Raw genomic sequence first — 13,767 nt, 5'->3', positions numbered from 1 at the left:
CTCCCTGCACCCCAGGGACCGGCCGGAGCCTCACCTTGACTCCATCTGCTTTCTTGTTGAGTAAACTCTTGGCTGCTGCATGGGGAGGAAGAAGGCGTGGTGAGTGACAGGCCTGGGTCTTGCTGCAGTATACCCTCACCCCTGTGCCTGCCCCCACTCTTTCCCCAGGAGCAAGCCCAGGGTCCTGAGGCAGGTGTGGCTCCGGCACCCATGTTGGCTCTGAGCAGGTGGGGGGCTGTCCCATCACCCCAGGACAGTCCTGTCCCCAGCCTCGTCCATGACCCCAGGGCTCGTGCAGGCATCCGGATTTCTCCACTGACCAGACCCAGAAATGCCCGTGGGTGCTGGGGAGCCCCCTTGGCTTTTGGGTCACATGCAAGCTCTTCCCAGAGGAAGGCAGGGTGGTGCCCCCTCCATGATGGAAACTCAGGACTGGCAGCGCCAGGATGGGTGGGGGGAGCCAGCACCCCAGAGGTCATGGCCTCCTGGGTCCCGCCTTCCCGAGGCAGCAGCGGTGGGTGCGCTGCAGCTGGCTGCCCACTCGGAGGGGCTTATCCCAGCCCAGGCGCTCTCCCTGCTCTCAGCACCATCACCCCCTTGGCAACCAGGCCTCAGAGCTCTGCCCCGTGGGCCTCTCAGCTCAGGCACCGAGGGCAGCCCTGCTCGCCCTCATTCCAAACTGCCCAGCAGCCCTGGCCTTGGGGCTGCTTCTAGGCACTGACTGGGGCCAGCACAGGCCTTTCTGCCCACAAGCCCCTGAGGACACTTGGGCCCAACAGCAGGACCCCTTGCCTCACCCGAACACTCCCCGTCAGAGGTCAGGGGGGCCTGGCCCCAGCCCCTGGGACCCACACCCTCCATGGCGATTAGGATTTTAATTACAGAACTAAAAATTAAAAATAAAAATAAAACAAAAACAAAAGAGGAAGTCAGCTTACCTTACAGAAAAGGAAAGGTGAGGAGGGGAGGGAGTGAGGAAGGAAGAAAGAGAGAGAAAACAAGATTTGTGCTGGTTCCAGCAGGGCGCAAGCCTGGGGGCCCAGGTCTCACAGGTGACTTGTCCTGGACCATGCTTGCCAAAAAGAGCCAGGCCATGCCAGCCAGCCGGTGCAGCAGGGTTAAAGAAGCAGCCAGGCTGGACCCGAGGGACCGACCACGTGGGGATGCTTGCCCCAGGCCAAGCTGGGAAGGAAGGTGGCACAGCACCCCCGACCCCTCCCCCACCACGTGGCTCCAGGATGCTGGCTGGCCAGGCTGTGAAATTGGGTTCTCCTGCCTGGGGACCCTGTGCTGCCCATGCAGGCCTGGGTGGGGACAGACAGGCACATTTTGACCTAGGACTGCAGTGCTTCTCAAATGGGGTCCTCTCCCCACCCCAGCAGCAGCAGCAGCAGAATTGCCTTGCACAGTCAGAAATGCAAATTCCCAGCCACCCCTCGCCCACCCTCCCGAGCCAGAACCTCTGTGGGGCTGGACATCCATTCCACAAGCCCTCCTGGTGGCTCTGAGCTCAGTGCTCCAGGTTGCCGTGGAGATCAGGAGGCCACACCCCGCAGGGCATAGACAGGCCTGGGCCTGCTGCCTGCTGACCACCCCTCCCAGTAGAGATGCCCAGTGCTGCCTCCTCCATGGCCCTGGCCCCTCTGGGCTCTGTGGAGACCAGGGATCGTGCCTCTGCAGCGGCTGCACGTGGCCCTGGGGACCCTATGTGCAATGGGTACACAGTTTCTGTCCCCTTCCTCACAGAGCTCTTAACTCTCAACAATTTTGTATGAAGCCCAGGAGTCCCACCCAGGATCCGTGGAGAAGTGGAGGGGCCCCAGGCATCACTCTCCCATCGCAAGCCTGAGGCCCCACCCAGTGAGGCTGCGCACAGGATCACCTCCCTGATGCCCCAAGGTAGCCCAGCCCCATGAGTGCCCAGGACCAGAAATGCCGACTTCCTGCTTGCCTACAGTGCAGACTGAAAACCCTTCGCCTCGCTGTGGCTCAAATCCGCTTCCCTGTAACTCTCTGTGGAGGGAGAGGCTAGTCCTGAAGACCCGGAACTCATGGTTCCAGGCTTCCCACAGTCCCCTCACCTGTCTGTGCACCCCGCCCTCTCTGCTCCCCTCCCATCTCCAGCATACACAACTCATCCCAGAAACATCTGCCAGCGCCAGCCAGCCTGAGGCTGCAGCTGGGGATCCTGTCCTTGCTGGTGACCAGCTGCCCGACACAGGTGGGGGACAGGCTCCTCCTAGGAGCCTGAGGAAGGAGGCATCCAGCCTTGCCTTGAGGACATTTGTTGTGGGGAGCTGAACAAGCAAGAAGGGACCCAGTCCCTTCCAGAAACACACATTTCAAAAAGCTGTGGCCAACTGAAGTGGGCGCTGTGCGGGAGGCTGTTTCTACCCCACCCCCGAGAGGACAGCCAGGCATGCAGCCTGCGCCAGCCGGCGGCACTTCCAGCCCGACTCTGCTGGGCTCTGCCTTGGAACCCGGGCCGGCGCGGCACCCTAGGCGGCAGCGGAACTGAACTCTTCCCCCGGCCCATCCTCAGAAGATTCTCACAGGAAAGGAGGCACCAGTTACGCCCATCGGCGGGTTGACAGAGACCCTGGACAGTCCTTGTTACTAAGAGGGTTCCATTTAGATCCTTGAGTCTATCAAAACCCACATTTCCAAACTGTGCTACTGGAGATGTACCACAGCGGCAGTGGGAAATAAAAAGACAGAAGTTCACAGTCCAGTGGGCGGCAGGCGCCTCGCACAAACCAGCCCTCCTCGGAGGACTCGGGCCGATGCTGCTGCCAGAGCTCTGGGAAGCCCTGCAGCTGACGACCCTGTTGTTTCAGTCAGTTTCCAAACGTCCTTCCTTGTGAACCCGCTTTTAAAACAATCGCTTGTGCATGCCTTGGGCACAGTGTCGGGTGCATGGGCCCAGCCGTCCTGAGCCCATATTTCCTGGCCACCCATTTTTGCGGGGGCTGCTCATTTCACATTTCTGCCTGGTATTAACTCCAGATTCACTGTGGCCAGAGTTCTGTCGTCGCCCATCTATACTAGCGTTCGAGGGCGTGGGAACTTTCTTTCTGTGTCTCAAGTTCAAAGCATGCATTAGGTGCAGCAGGAGCCCAGGGGAGATGGAGCAGCCACAGGCATCCCAGACCCCTGGACTGGGGGTTCCGTAGGCCTCTGTGGGACTAAGAGAGGCCCTCTGCCCTCCATCCTGGGAGGGCACTGCCCATTCCCGGGTCTCCAGGGTTGGGCAACTGCTGCCACCCTGCAGCTGGCCAGACACTGTGGGTCTCCTCTGCTCTTACGCCCTATCAATGCAGGAGAGACCATGGAGGCCAAACTGAAGCACACTCAACAGACGGGGTCTCTCTGTGGGCTGAGGGCGCTCTGCCATGTGGGAGTTCTGACCGATGGTACCAGAGTCAGCTGTCATTGGTGGAGAACTGAGCTCCCTGCTCACTTCTGTGGGGTGCCGCTGAGCTGGGCTGACCTAACAGGATGGTGGTCCCCTCAGCCCCTCTGCCTCGTCCCCTAGCTGGTCACCCAGGACAGCCATGCTGGGCTCTGTCCACATGCACCGGCCACCCTCCGGGACAGAGCCGCTCTTGGCGCCCAGGGTGGAGCCGCACATGCAGGGCCTCATGCACTGTCGCCCCACGTTCACTTGCAGGCAGGCGGACATTGCAGCGGGAGCGCCGGGCACAGGGCAGCGTAGAGGCAGCTGTCTCTCAGCACTGTACCCTGGGCAGCAGCACCTCCCCAGAAGCCACTAGTCTCACCCTTTTCTAATCACAGCCCCTCCCGCCTGTGCTCTGGAAAGCCCTGTCAAATGCAGCAGACGTGGGAGGACCCTCCCGGGGTGCTGCCTGCTGGACGTGCCCACTGGGCTCATGGAGAACGGGCTGCCCTCCCCTCCCCGAGGACGGCCTGGGCCTCCTCAGGAGGAGGCTTCTCTGGCTGGGAAGGCTGGGCTGTTCACCCTGTGGGGTCATGAGGGGGCCTGGGGAAGACAGTCCCCAGCACCCTGGAACCTCTGTCTGGTCCCCAGCCCATGTTGGAGGCACTGACAGGGAACTCAGCTGCTCAGCCCAGGGAGGACCTGGGGTCGGCCCTCTGTGTTCCATGCCCAGGAGTTGCCAGCTTGGCCTGCCCTAAGTTTTCACCAGTCCTCAGCTCGAGCTGCAGCTGCAAGGAGGTCTTGGGGTCCCTAACCCTCATGGGATCTGCCCATGGTCACAAGCCAGCAGGTGGGCAGAAGCCAACCTGGGCCTCGGGCCTCTGGCCCTGCATAGCCCAGGGGAGCAGGTGGGCAGAGCTGGCCTTCTCCCTCACAGGGTGTGGGGCCAGGGGAGGAGGACTTTGCAGAAACAACCCAAGAGGAAGCCTTGAAAGTCTCTTCAGGGTGCCTGAAGCTCCCACCCTGCTCCAGAGCAGCCTGTCCTGGGGGTGCTCAGGGCCGACATGCATGTGTGGGAATCAGCAGCACAGACCACCGTCTCCGTGCGGCCCTGAGGGGCCGGTGTGGGTCTGCCCCAAGGGCCTCTGCCTCTCTGGCCCTGCTCCCCAAGGCTCTACTTTCAGGATTCAGACACCCCCAGCAGCAGGCCCAGTGGCTCCCTGTGGGGTCCAGGCCATTCTCAATGGGGGTCTCCAGACCCCCAAACCTCAGGGGCCAGGACCAGAAGGGCTTGGCATGGCCCAGGGGTCACCTATCCCAGCCCCTCCTCTTACAGGCAAGGAGCCTCGGGGACTGACTCCCTGCGCTTGTAGTGGGCTCTGCTGGGATGAGACCACACGGGAGCAGGGGCTCCCGGGGGCCTGGCGGCCTCTGGGGCGGCTCTGGAACCCAGCCAGCGGCTGCGTGCAGCAGGGGGCTGCATGCTGGCAGGAGGGATGGGCGGGAGCGGCGGGACGCTGGTCGAGACACATCTACCTTGTTCCACCAGCCCCATGGTGGTGCCGGAGGCCGCGGTGGACATTGTGGCTGGAGCGGTGGTCTGTCTGCCCACTGTTAGCACCGGGTTAGAGACGAAGGGGAGGGAGGGGTGGGCGGACACAGACGAGGGGTGGGCGAGGTAAGGGAAGAAAAGAGACAAAGGAAGCAGAAGAAGATTAGAGTTAAAGTTTAGGTGACAGATGGTTCCAGAATCCTTTGCTCGAGAGAGTAGAAACAGAATTGGACTGATTGACACGGAAAAGCATTTGCCTCCTTTCTCCTTAGAAACCCCAGTGGGGGCTTCTCATGCCGAAGGGCGTGGTGGGCACAGAGCAGACAGGACAGTCCTATTAGTGTTGGTGTGACCGTGTGCACGCGTTCCCGGCAGTACAGCATCACAGCAAAAGTAACAGGATGGGGGTTGGGTTGGGGAGTGCCAAACGCAAACGGACAACAAGAGAGACGGATCACAGACGCTCGCACACTGAGTGTTGGACGACGGAGAAGCCACGGGCACAGCTTGTCCAGGCCTGGGCTGCCGGCTCCACTCTGGGGCTAACCTCAAGCCCCAGATGGGTCTGCCTGCGCCCTGGGCCTCGGGGGTCTATAACAGACCCCCCTCCCCCAAGAGAACTTGCTTCCCAACCACCCATCCTGAGCGGCCGGGGCAGGAGGCTGCAGCTCATCCAGAACTTGGAAGGAGGCCCCTGAGCTTCCCGCATCACCCCGCATCGCCCTGCCCACCTCCCGCACAAAACACACTGCTCAGAGCACTCGAAATGACAAGGAGGCCACACAGATGTCCGACAAATGCCTGGACAGACACACGCGACGCTGCGAGCCCCAGTGAGGGGCACAGATGCTCGCGTTCAAGGGGTGGAGGGACACAGACCCCGCACGAAGGTGATGGGCTGGGGGGCAGGACCCTGTGTCGCTCAAGGAGGGAGCCCAGCGGGGCCAAGTGGGCAGTGGGTGTCAGAGCCGAGGGCAGACTCCGAGGGCGAGGGCGGGCATGCTGCAGAGGAGGAGTGGGGGACTGGCGAGGAAGGAGGCGCTCTCCCGCATGGGCTGCAGGGAGGGGGCAGTGCCTGTCTCCCTGGAGAAGAAAGGCTCACCTGAGAAATTCCGTGTGGCCAGCATGGTGGTGAGGATGGCCCCCTGGGGAGAGACACAGATAAAACGGTGGCTGTGTCGCCAGTGTTCTCTGCTGGCTTCTGGCCAGGATAAGACCCCTGTCCATCTGCCCAGATACCCAGCCTCATGGGCATCTGCAGGACATGACCTCAGCCTTCCAGAGAGGCAAGAGCTCTAGGAACCCAGCAGCCGCACTGCAATAACTCACCTGTTTCCAGAATTACACAGACCCTGGACCTAAACCTGTGGGCCAACTATAGCTTCTAACTGCTTCAAGATCCCTCAAGCCTCAGGGGTTACCAGAACCGCTGGTCACCACGGCAGCTCCTCTAGGGTCCAGTTCCCCGACAGCCCCTTTCTTTTCCTGACAGGCTTAGAGCAAGGGCAGCAGTCCTGGGGGTTCCAGGGAGAACCCCGCAGAGACCAGCAGAGGGCAGTCAGGCAGCAAGCCCCAGCCCGGAGTCCATGCAGAGAGGGACTGCCCGAATGCGGCTGTCTGAGCCAGCCCTGGCCAAAGCAGGCAGGTCGGATACCCTACTGGTGCCCACCTCCCTCCCTGACCTCCGCCAGCCCACCCAACTCTGCTCTCCCTCCCAAACCTGTCTGAGCCGGAAGCTTCGGACTCACTTGTACTAAAGCGTATGTGTGACTGCCAGGGGACATGTGCTGCCTGCAGAGCCCAGGTACGGAGCCTGCAGCGAGTGCTTTAAGACAACCCCTCCAAGGGGTGCTCGGAGGTGGCACAGATGACTAGGGGGAGCCGTGCCTGCCCCAGGGCACCTCTGGACTCGTTCCCAAGCTGGGCCGAGTTCACCTAATGCATCTGGTCTGGGACTTGCTAACACTCAGTCCTGGGGGTAGCAGCAGCCCCTAGGTCTGCCCAGACCCTTCCAAGGCCCCACCGCTCCAGCCCAGGGGGACGCAGGGAAGCATGGCTATTCTGGGGACTAGGGGCCAGGGCCTCACCTTGAGCTTTCTTCTGGCATTGAACTTTTTCAGACACTCCACTGTCTCCTGTCTGTGCATCATGGAAGCTACCGTGGAGCGTTGCTGTGGGGAAAGGGTGGTCACATGGCAGCCAGGAGCCCCAGGCGCAGGGGAGAGGCCGGGGCAGCAAGGCTTGCAGTATCCAGGGGTACCCACGTGATCAGCCACCATTGCAGCAACGGCCGTCTGTCCCCACCTGCCTGGGACTTCCCTTGCCTCGCCCACTCTGTCCCTCACAGACAGGACTGCAGTTGGAGGAAGAGACCGCTGCTACCCTCCAGTGACCTCCAAGCCCCAGGCCTCACAAACGTGCTGGTGTGTCCCAAGCCAGAGGCCACAAGGAGCACCAGGGGACCCAGGGGAGGTCTTGGATATCAGGAATAGGATCCTCTTGGGGCCCTCGCCAGGGGAGTGGTCCAAGGCCACCTCCACCAGGAGTCCCCTCCCCGCCATGGGCACCAAGGGCGACTCACGCAGACCCACGGGTGCTTCAGGGCCTCATGGGCTGTGATGCGCTTGGCAGGGTTGATGGTCAGCATCTGGTTGATGAGGTTTTTGGCTTCAGGAGTGACAGTGTCCCACTCAGGGGATGGGAACTGCAGAAGGAAACAGTGCCCAGGCCGGGCCTGAAGCCCCCTCTTGGGCAGGGGCCAGAATTCTCCAAGGGGCTTTATCTCCGGCCATGAATCTGGGAGAGCAGGACCCAGGGCCTGGCCGCACCCCACTCCTTGCCTCTTCCCATGCTGCCCTCACCCAGCCACACCCAGAGGAAGGGAGCACTCGGAGCCGGGCTGGTGCACTCACGTCATAGGCGCCGGCCTTGATCTGCTGGTACAGCTTGTGCTGGTCCTCGTCCCAGAAGGGTGGGTAGCCCACAAGCAGGATGTACAGGATCACCCCTGCGGACGGGGCCTGTGAGCACCGCGGCCACTTGCAGGGTGCCGCCGTCCATGGAGCCCATGCCCTGCGTCCTCACTGCCTGGCTCCTGTGGCCCTGGGAGGGCACTGAGGTCCCTAGCATTCCTTTGCCCCCACCTGTGCAGCAGACACTGGGGCAGAAAGGCACAGCCAGCCCCCACACCCTGCCCCGCACCCACACTATCACAGGGATGGCGGTGACACCAACCCCCTCTGCTGCTCCCCCACCTCTGTGGTAGGTGACCCTGGCCCAAGGAGGTGGTCCTGCCCATGCCCCGACAGCCGCTGACCTCTCCTCTCCATTCCCGTCCTCCCATCACACTTCTGGACCAGACCTCTGCTGAGCGCAGGCGAGCACTGGGGTGCGCCAGGGTATGTAAGCAATTCTAATCTGAGTGGGAAGGGGGCTCCCGGCTGTGTAGGCAGACCCCTGCCAGGGCAGCTCAAGGGCAGGTCGGACACAGATAAACCCAGATCAGAGCAACGCGTGCTGGTCACCGCATGCTCCAGAATGTAGGTGGGAAGCCCTGAAATACCCAAGATCCCGCCCCACCCCCACTCGGGCCTGGCCTCACCACATGCCCAGATGTCCACGGGCTTGCCATATGCCTCTTTGCGAAGGACCTCAGGGGACAGGTAGCCTGGTGTGCCAGCAAACCCTAGAGAGAGAAGAGGCCACGAGGGGCTGTCAGCGCCACTGCCCACTCTGCCAACTGCCAGCCAACAACTCCTGCCCCTGGCACTCACCAAACCATGCCTGCTGGTCCCCCTGCACCTCGATAGCCAGGCCGAAGTCTGCCAGCTTCACTGCAGCCCCTTTGCACTTGCTGGCCAGGAGCAGGTTCTCCGGCTGCAGGGAGGTGACCCGCACAAGGGTGCACGTTGTTTAAACCCAGAGGTGTTATGGGTTAGGGGGTCACAAAACAGAGAAAACAGTGGTTTGCAAGAGACAGATGCACAGGTCTGAGCCCCGCCCCATGGTGTCTGCAGGGCATGGCGGAGCCTTTACCTCAGAGTTTCAGATGCTGGGCCCGCAAGCCCACAGCCCCTCTGTCCCTGGGGACAGGGACAGCAGCTCTGGCCTTTTGGACGAAAGTTGGTTCTCAGCCTAAGCCTGGATCCCCATACCCTGGAAGGGCAATCTGGGGGCCATTTGGATCAAAACCACAAGCAAACTGAAAGTTCCCACAGCACGGGGGCTGAGCAGTGGCTGGGGGCTCCCGTGGCCCTCGGACTCCCACTGGCTGAGGGGCTGCAACAGCCCTCCCTCCCCTCCCTGTTTACCATTCCCCAGAGACTTGGGATATGGGGAGGGGGCTGCTTGAGGGGAGGTTCAGGTATTTCCTGCTGAGATGGTGACCCCCAAAGGGCAAGGAGAAGCCCCCAGGGGCTACAGCTCTAGGGGCAGCCCAGGACATCCACCCAACAAGTCCTCCTGGCTCTGGTCAGCCCCACCACATGGGGCAGGAAGGGGGCCCTGCACTGAGCCCCCACCTGCTGGGTGTCCACAGGTGGGGGCAGTTACTCAGGCCGACACAGGGAGCAGTGCCCTTAAGCCAGAAGGACATCTGCTCCCAATCCTGCAGCAGCGGCCAAGGAGGCTGCTGCCCGGACTGGGGACACTTAGCACTGAGGACCTGAGGGGGTCCCAGGGCCACTGAATCCCCTGGGACCTTCCTACGCCAGCCTTAGAACCCCACAGGGGTCTGGCCTACCCATCAGCCTCACTACCTCCCAGTGGAGGCGTCTCTCGGCGGCAGGCCTTCCTTGTCCCTGACCAGCAGGGGGCTCCCTGGGGCTCTCCGGTCCCCTTGGCCAGCCTCCCAGGCTGCCCCTTTGCCCTGGTGAGTGTCCTGCTGTCCTGGCACTGCTTCCATCTGATGCATTGCCCTCGGGATCATACTGCCACTTGATGTGCCACCATAAAAGACGAAACACAGCCACCCCAGTCACTTTTAACACTGATAAACCTCAGAAATCTTGAAATGTGAAAAAGTGGCCCCCAGAATGAATGAAATACGCTCTCCCCATGTGGAAAGACTGCCACAACCCCGAGCTGTGAGTGCCCCTCAGCAGAAACCCAGAGCTTCCTTGGGAACTATAACCACGCCCTACTGAGCAGGAGGAATGAGGCCGTGTGCCCCCTTGACAGGGCAGCGTTAGGCGCTCCTGTCCCCTACCTCCACCTCTTTGTCTCCTTGGGGGCCCAGAAGGCTGGAACACATGCATCCCTGTTCACTAAGCACCAACCCACAGGCCTCTGGATGTGGCAATTTTGCCAATGTGAGTGGGTTGGGGGCCCCACGCTGTCTGTGCACCCGCATGGAAAAGGACAGAGGAGGGGGCAGGGACCGCAGGCAGAGGGAGCAATGGCTGCATTTCTCTGCCCAGCCCAAAGCAGACTTGCCACATGTGTCCCCCTCCCTGGAGGAAACAGACCAGCAGTTCTTCCGAAGAGAATACGGAGCATTAAATGAACGTAGGCCATAGGAAGCACTGGGCAAGAAGGCCTGGAGGCTCCAGGGTAGCTTTGAGGCTGTGCTCACCCCTGCTGGGCCATCCAGCGATGCCCAACCTGATGCTCCTCACTGGCTCCCCTGGGATGGCATCAACTGCCCTCTGCTCTCTGTCACCCTCCCCAGTGTGGTGAGCAACCCCACCACTCAGCTGCTTCCTGGGCTGTCACGATCAAGACGGTGGATTTCTGTCCAGGACAAAAGGATATTCTGTCCCCCTCAACAGGAGGTTAAGACAGCAAGAATTCTGCCTGTCCTCCAAATTGGGGAGGTGGTAGCACTGATCTCCACTTCTGTGCCTTGGCCCCAAAGTTAACCAGATAAATCATGGAGTCTGGTAGGAAAGTGCCCAAGTCTCCTCACAAAAGAACCACTGAGTCCTGGCACCAACCCATGTAGCCCTGAGGGGAGCACCGGGGGGGCTTCTCCTCCCAAAGGTGCCTGAGTGAGGCCGGCTCAGATGAGACACAGCAGGACAAGCTTGGAATGCAGAGATGAGAGGGAGCGGGGGCATGGGGGCATGTGAAGGGCGCAGGAGAGGGTCCTGGATCTGCTCTTGGTGTGACACTCTCCCCGAGCAGCCCTGCATTGATGGCCTAAGGAAGGGTGTGACCCCCATTCAGCATGAAAACCAATGGGCAGGTTGGTCTTAAATGCTGCCGGGGTGATGGGCCCGGGGTCCACATCGCTTGCCTGTCTACAGAGAAGCAGCAGGCTGACCCAAGCCTTGGGGGAGGTGGAGTTGAAGAAGGAGGAAAGGAGATTGGAGGAAGGAGAGGGAGGGAGGAAGGGAGCGACAGCGAAGCTTCTGAGAGGCCACCCTCTGCCCTGGGGGGTGACCAACCTTCTTTTGAACAGAGCCCAGAACTGCTTAGCCCAGACCTGAGCTGGGGGCAGAGATTTGGAGAAAGGGCTGGGATGACATGGCAGATACTGGCGAGTCCTGCTCTCGCCACCCTGCTCCCAGAGGAGTCAGCTCTCTGTCACCTGTTCCCCACCTGCCGGAGTGGAGGCTTGGCAGGAGCTCACAGGAGACCCTGGGTGGACCTTTGCTACTAGCTGATTTCTATTGCCCAGGCTGGAATTCGGTGTAATGGGCTGATCTCTGAAGACTACTCCCGCCAGCCCTGGAGGCCCAGAGGGGTCGGGAGGGCCATGTGCAGGCAACCCCACAACACACAGGTGCACACGTATGCACACGTACAGACATGCCCACACAGGGATACACACACATGCACACACATACCCACATGTACACATTCACAGATGCATGCACACACAAACATGCCCAAACACATTTGCACACACGTACATACTGGTACACACATGCACTCATGCACACACACTCTCCACACACGTGCATGCACATACATCATATGTATACATGCATGCACACGGGCACACAGACACGTGACCACACATGCATTAACATAGGCACTCACACCTCTATGTATGCACATACACACACACCCCCACACAGGTGCAGGATGCACACACGCTCACACAACGCCTCCACCCAGAAATGCACATCTGTACACACAAACCTCCATGTGCACACATGCAATGCACATGCACACACGTAATTCCATGCACATGACACATGCACAAACATAAGCATACACACATGCCTCCACACAGGATGTGCACACACATACACATGCACATGCATGCACACACTCCTCCACACATGCACACAAGTACACATACACACACATACACCTCACCCCCTCCAAGCTCCACGGTGCTCCACACTGTCCAGCCCCTCACACTTCCTTGTACACAGCATGCAGGTACAAACGACAGACACCTGGCACAGAGTGGGGTGGGGACTTACCTTGAGGTCTCTGTGGACGACCCCCATTTGGTGACAATGGAGAACGGCCTCCAGGATCTGCTGGATGCAGTGACTGTGGCAAACAGCAGGTGGGTTAGTGCGAGTGGCCCTGGGGAGAGGGCCAAGGAGAGGCACTGGGGGCAGGGGCAATGGTGCTGTGTGTCCTGGGGGGACCAGGGGACAGAGGGAGTCAAGTGGAGAGGAGATCCAGGAGGGGCCTCTGGGGCTCCTTCCTTACCTCCAAGGCCAGCAACCCTGGCCCTGGCCCTGCCTTCCCCTCTGGGCCTGAGTCTGCTCAGAGGGCATGGCCAGGCACACAGAAGTGACTTTCAAAGGAAACACCCTTGTTCCCAGGCTCCTGTTGGCTGAGCCTGACCCTAAGCTGGGCACACTCAGGAGGGAGGCCAGGCTGAGCCCGTACCCTGCAAGGCAGGCTGTGGTGAGCGGGGCGGGTGAGCGGGGCGGGCGAGAGGGCCAGAAAACTTGCAAGGCAGGGAAGGGTCAAGGCAGCTCGGGGTAGGGGCAGGGGGCTGTCCTGGGGTGTGGGAAAGCCCCAGGCACCAGGACCCAGCTCCCAGCTGGAGCAGAAATAATGTGCTCGGGGACATGTTATTTCATTTTAATAAAAACTGAAACCCGGCTGGGCACGGTGGCTCAGGCCTGTAATTGCGGCACTTGGGGAGGCCAGGGCAGGTAGATACCTGAGGTAGGAGTTCAAGATCAACCTGACCAACATGGTTAAATCCTGTCTCTACTAAAAATATAAAAATTATCTGGGCATGGTGGCTCATGCCTGTAATCTCAGCTACTCAGGAGGCTGAGGCAGGAGAATTGCTTGAACCCGGGAGGCAGAGGTTGCAGTGAGCTGAGACTGCACCACTGCCTGGGTGATAGAGCAAGATTGCATCTCAAAGAGAAGAGTGTGAAACCTAAGCTTCCACATCGGCCAGTGGCTGCCGTGTTGGCTCGGTTCCAGCAGCACTGGGGGCATTTAGCTCAGCTCCCAGGAATCCAAGGGGCAGGGCAGGGGGTCCTGTGTGCACAGCCCTGAGCACACAGAGCTTCCCCTTCAACCCTTCCTCTTGTAGTTAGGAAGGGCTGTTGGCAGGAGTTCCCGGGCCTTCCAGGCCATGGCTGGGAGGAGGGGTCCAAGCTGCTCTCAGGCCACCTCCCTGACACCTGTCCTAGAGCACATCAGACCCAGGGCCACGGAGCCCCTGCACACACTAAAAGCCTCTGGCTTGAACCTCCTTCTGCCCAGGTGCCCCTGGAGCCCAACACAAGCCCCTCCCGGGGACAGCGCCACACTGCAGGGTGATGGCAGCCACCACCTTTGAGGCTGCTCTGCTGCCAATGCCCACCGGGCTGGGGTCTCAATCACCGCCCCACTGGGCAGGGTGAAGGGAGGGACAGGAAGATCCTCTCAAGACTCTTCTATTCCA

General features: G+C 60.7%; 2 protein-coding genes across 24 annotated transcripts in view; one reads left to right on the top strand and one right to left on the bottom strand.

Annotated features, from left to right (window-relative positions):
- OGDH (oxoglutarate dehydrogenase) overlaps positions 1–13,767 on the top strand; it is a 471,568-nt gene that overhangs the window by 5,781 nt on the left and 452,020 nt on the right. The window lies entirely within an intron of this gene.
- CAMK2B (calcium/calmodulin dependent protein kinase II beta) overlaps positions 1–13,767 on the bottom strand; it is a 108,642-nt gene that overhangs the window by 16,683 nt on the left and 78,192 nt on the right. For 8 of the 23 annotated variants that reach the window (XM_039462131.2, XM_074379751.1, XM_039462129.2 and 5 more), the window contains exons 6-14: positions 12,326–12,398; positions 8,723–8,825; positions 8,551–8,634; positions 7,862–7,956; positions 7,531–7,653; positions 7,037–7,120; positions 6,052–6,094; positions 4,934–5,008; positions 35–72 (exon numbers count right to left, since the gene is read on the bottom strand). In XM_039462131.2, coding sequence (XP_039318065.1) covers positions 35–72; positions 4,934–5,008; positions 6,052–6,094; positions 7,037–7,120; positions 7,531–7,653; positions 7,862–7,956; positions 8,551–8,634; positions 8,723–8,825; positions 12,326–12,398 — 718 coding nt within the window. Of the gene's footprint in view, positions 1–34; positions 76–4,933; positions 5,009–6,051; positions 6,095–7,036; positions 7,121–7,530; positions 7,654–7,861; positions 7,957–8,550; positions 8,635–8,722; positions 8,826–12,325; positions 12,399–13,767 lie in introns of all 23 variants that reach the window. The other 15 variants (XM_039462132.2, XM_074379755.1, XM_074379752.1 and 12 more) reach the window with 2 other exon arrangements.

This window comes from Saimiri boliviensis, chromosome 10 (assembly GCF_048565385.1).
Source record: "Saimiri boliviensis isolate mSaiBol1 chromosome 10, mSaiBol1.pri, whole genome shotgun sequence".
Taxonomy (NCBI): Eukaryota; Metazoa; Chordata; class Mammalia; order Primates; family Cebidae; genus Saimiri; species Saimiri boliviensis.
Note: the sequence above shows the minus strand (reverse complement) of the source record. Positions and strands in the feature narration are given on the sequence as shown.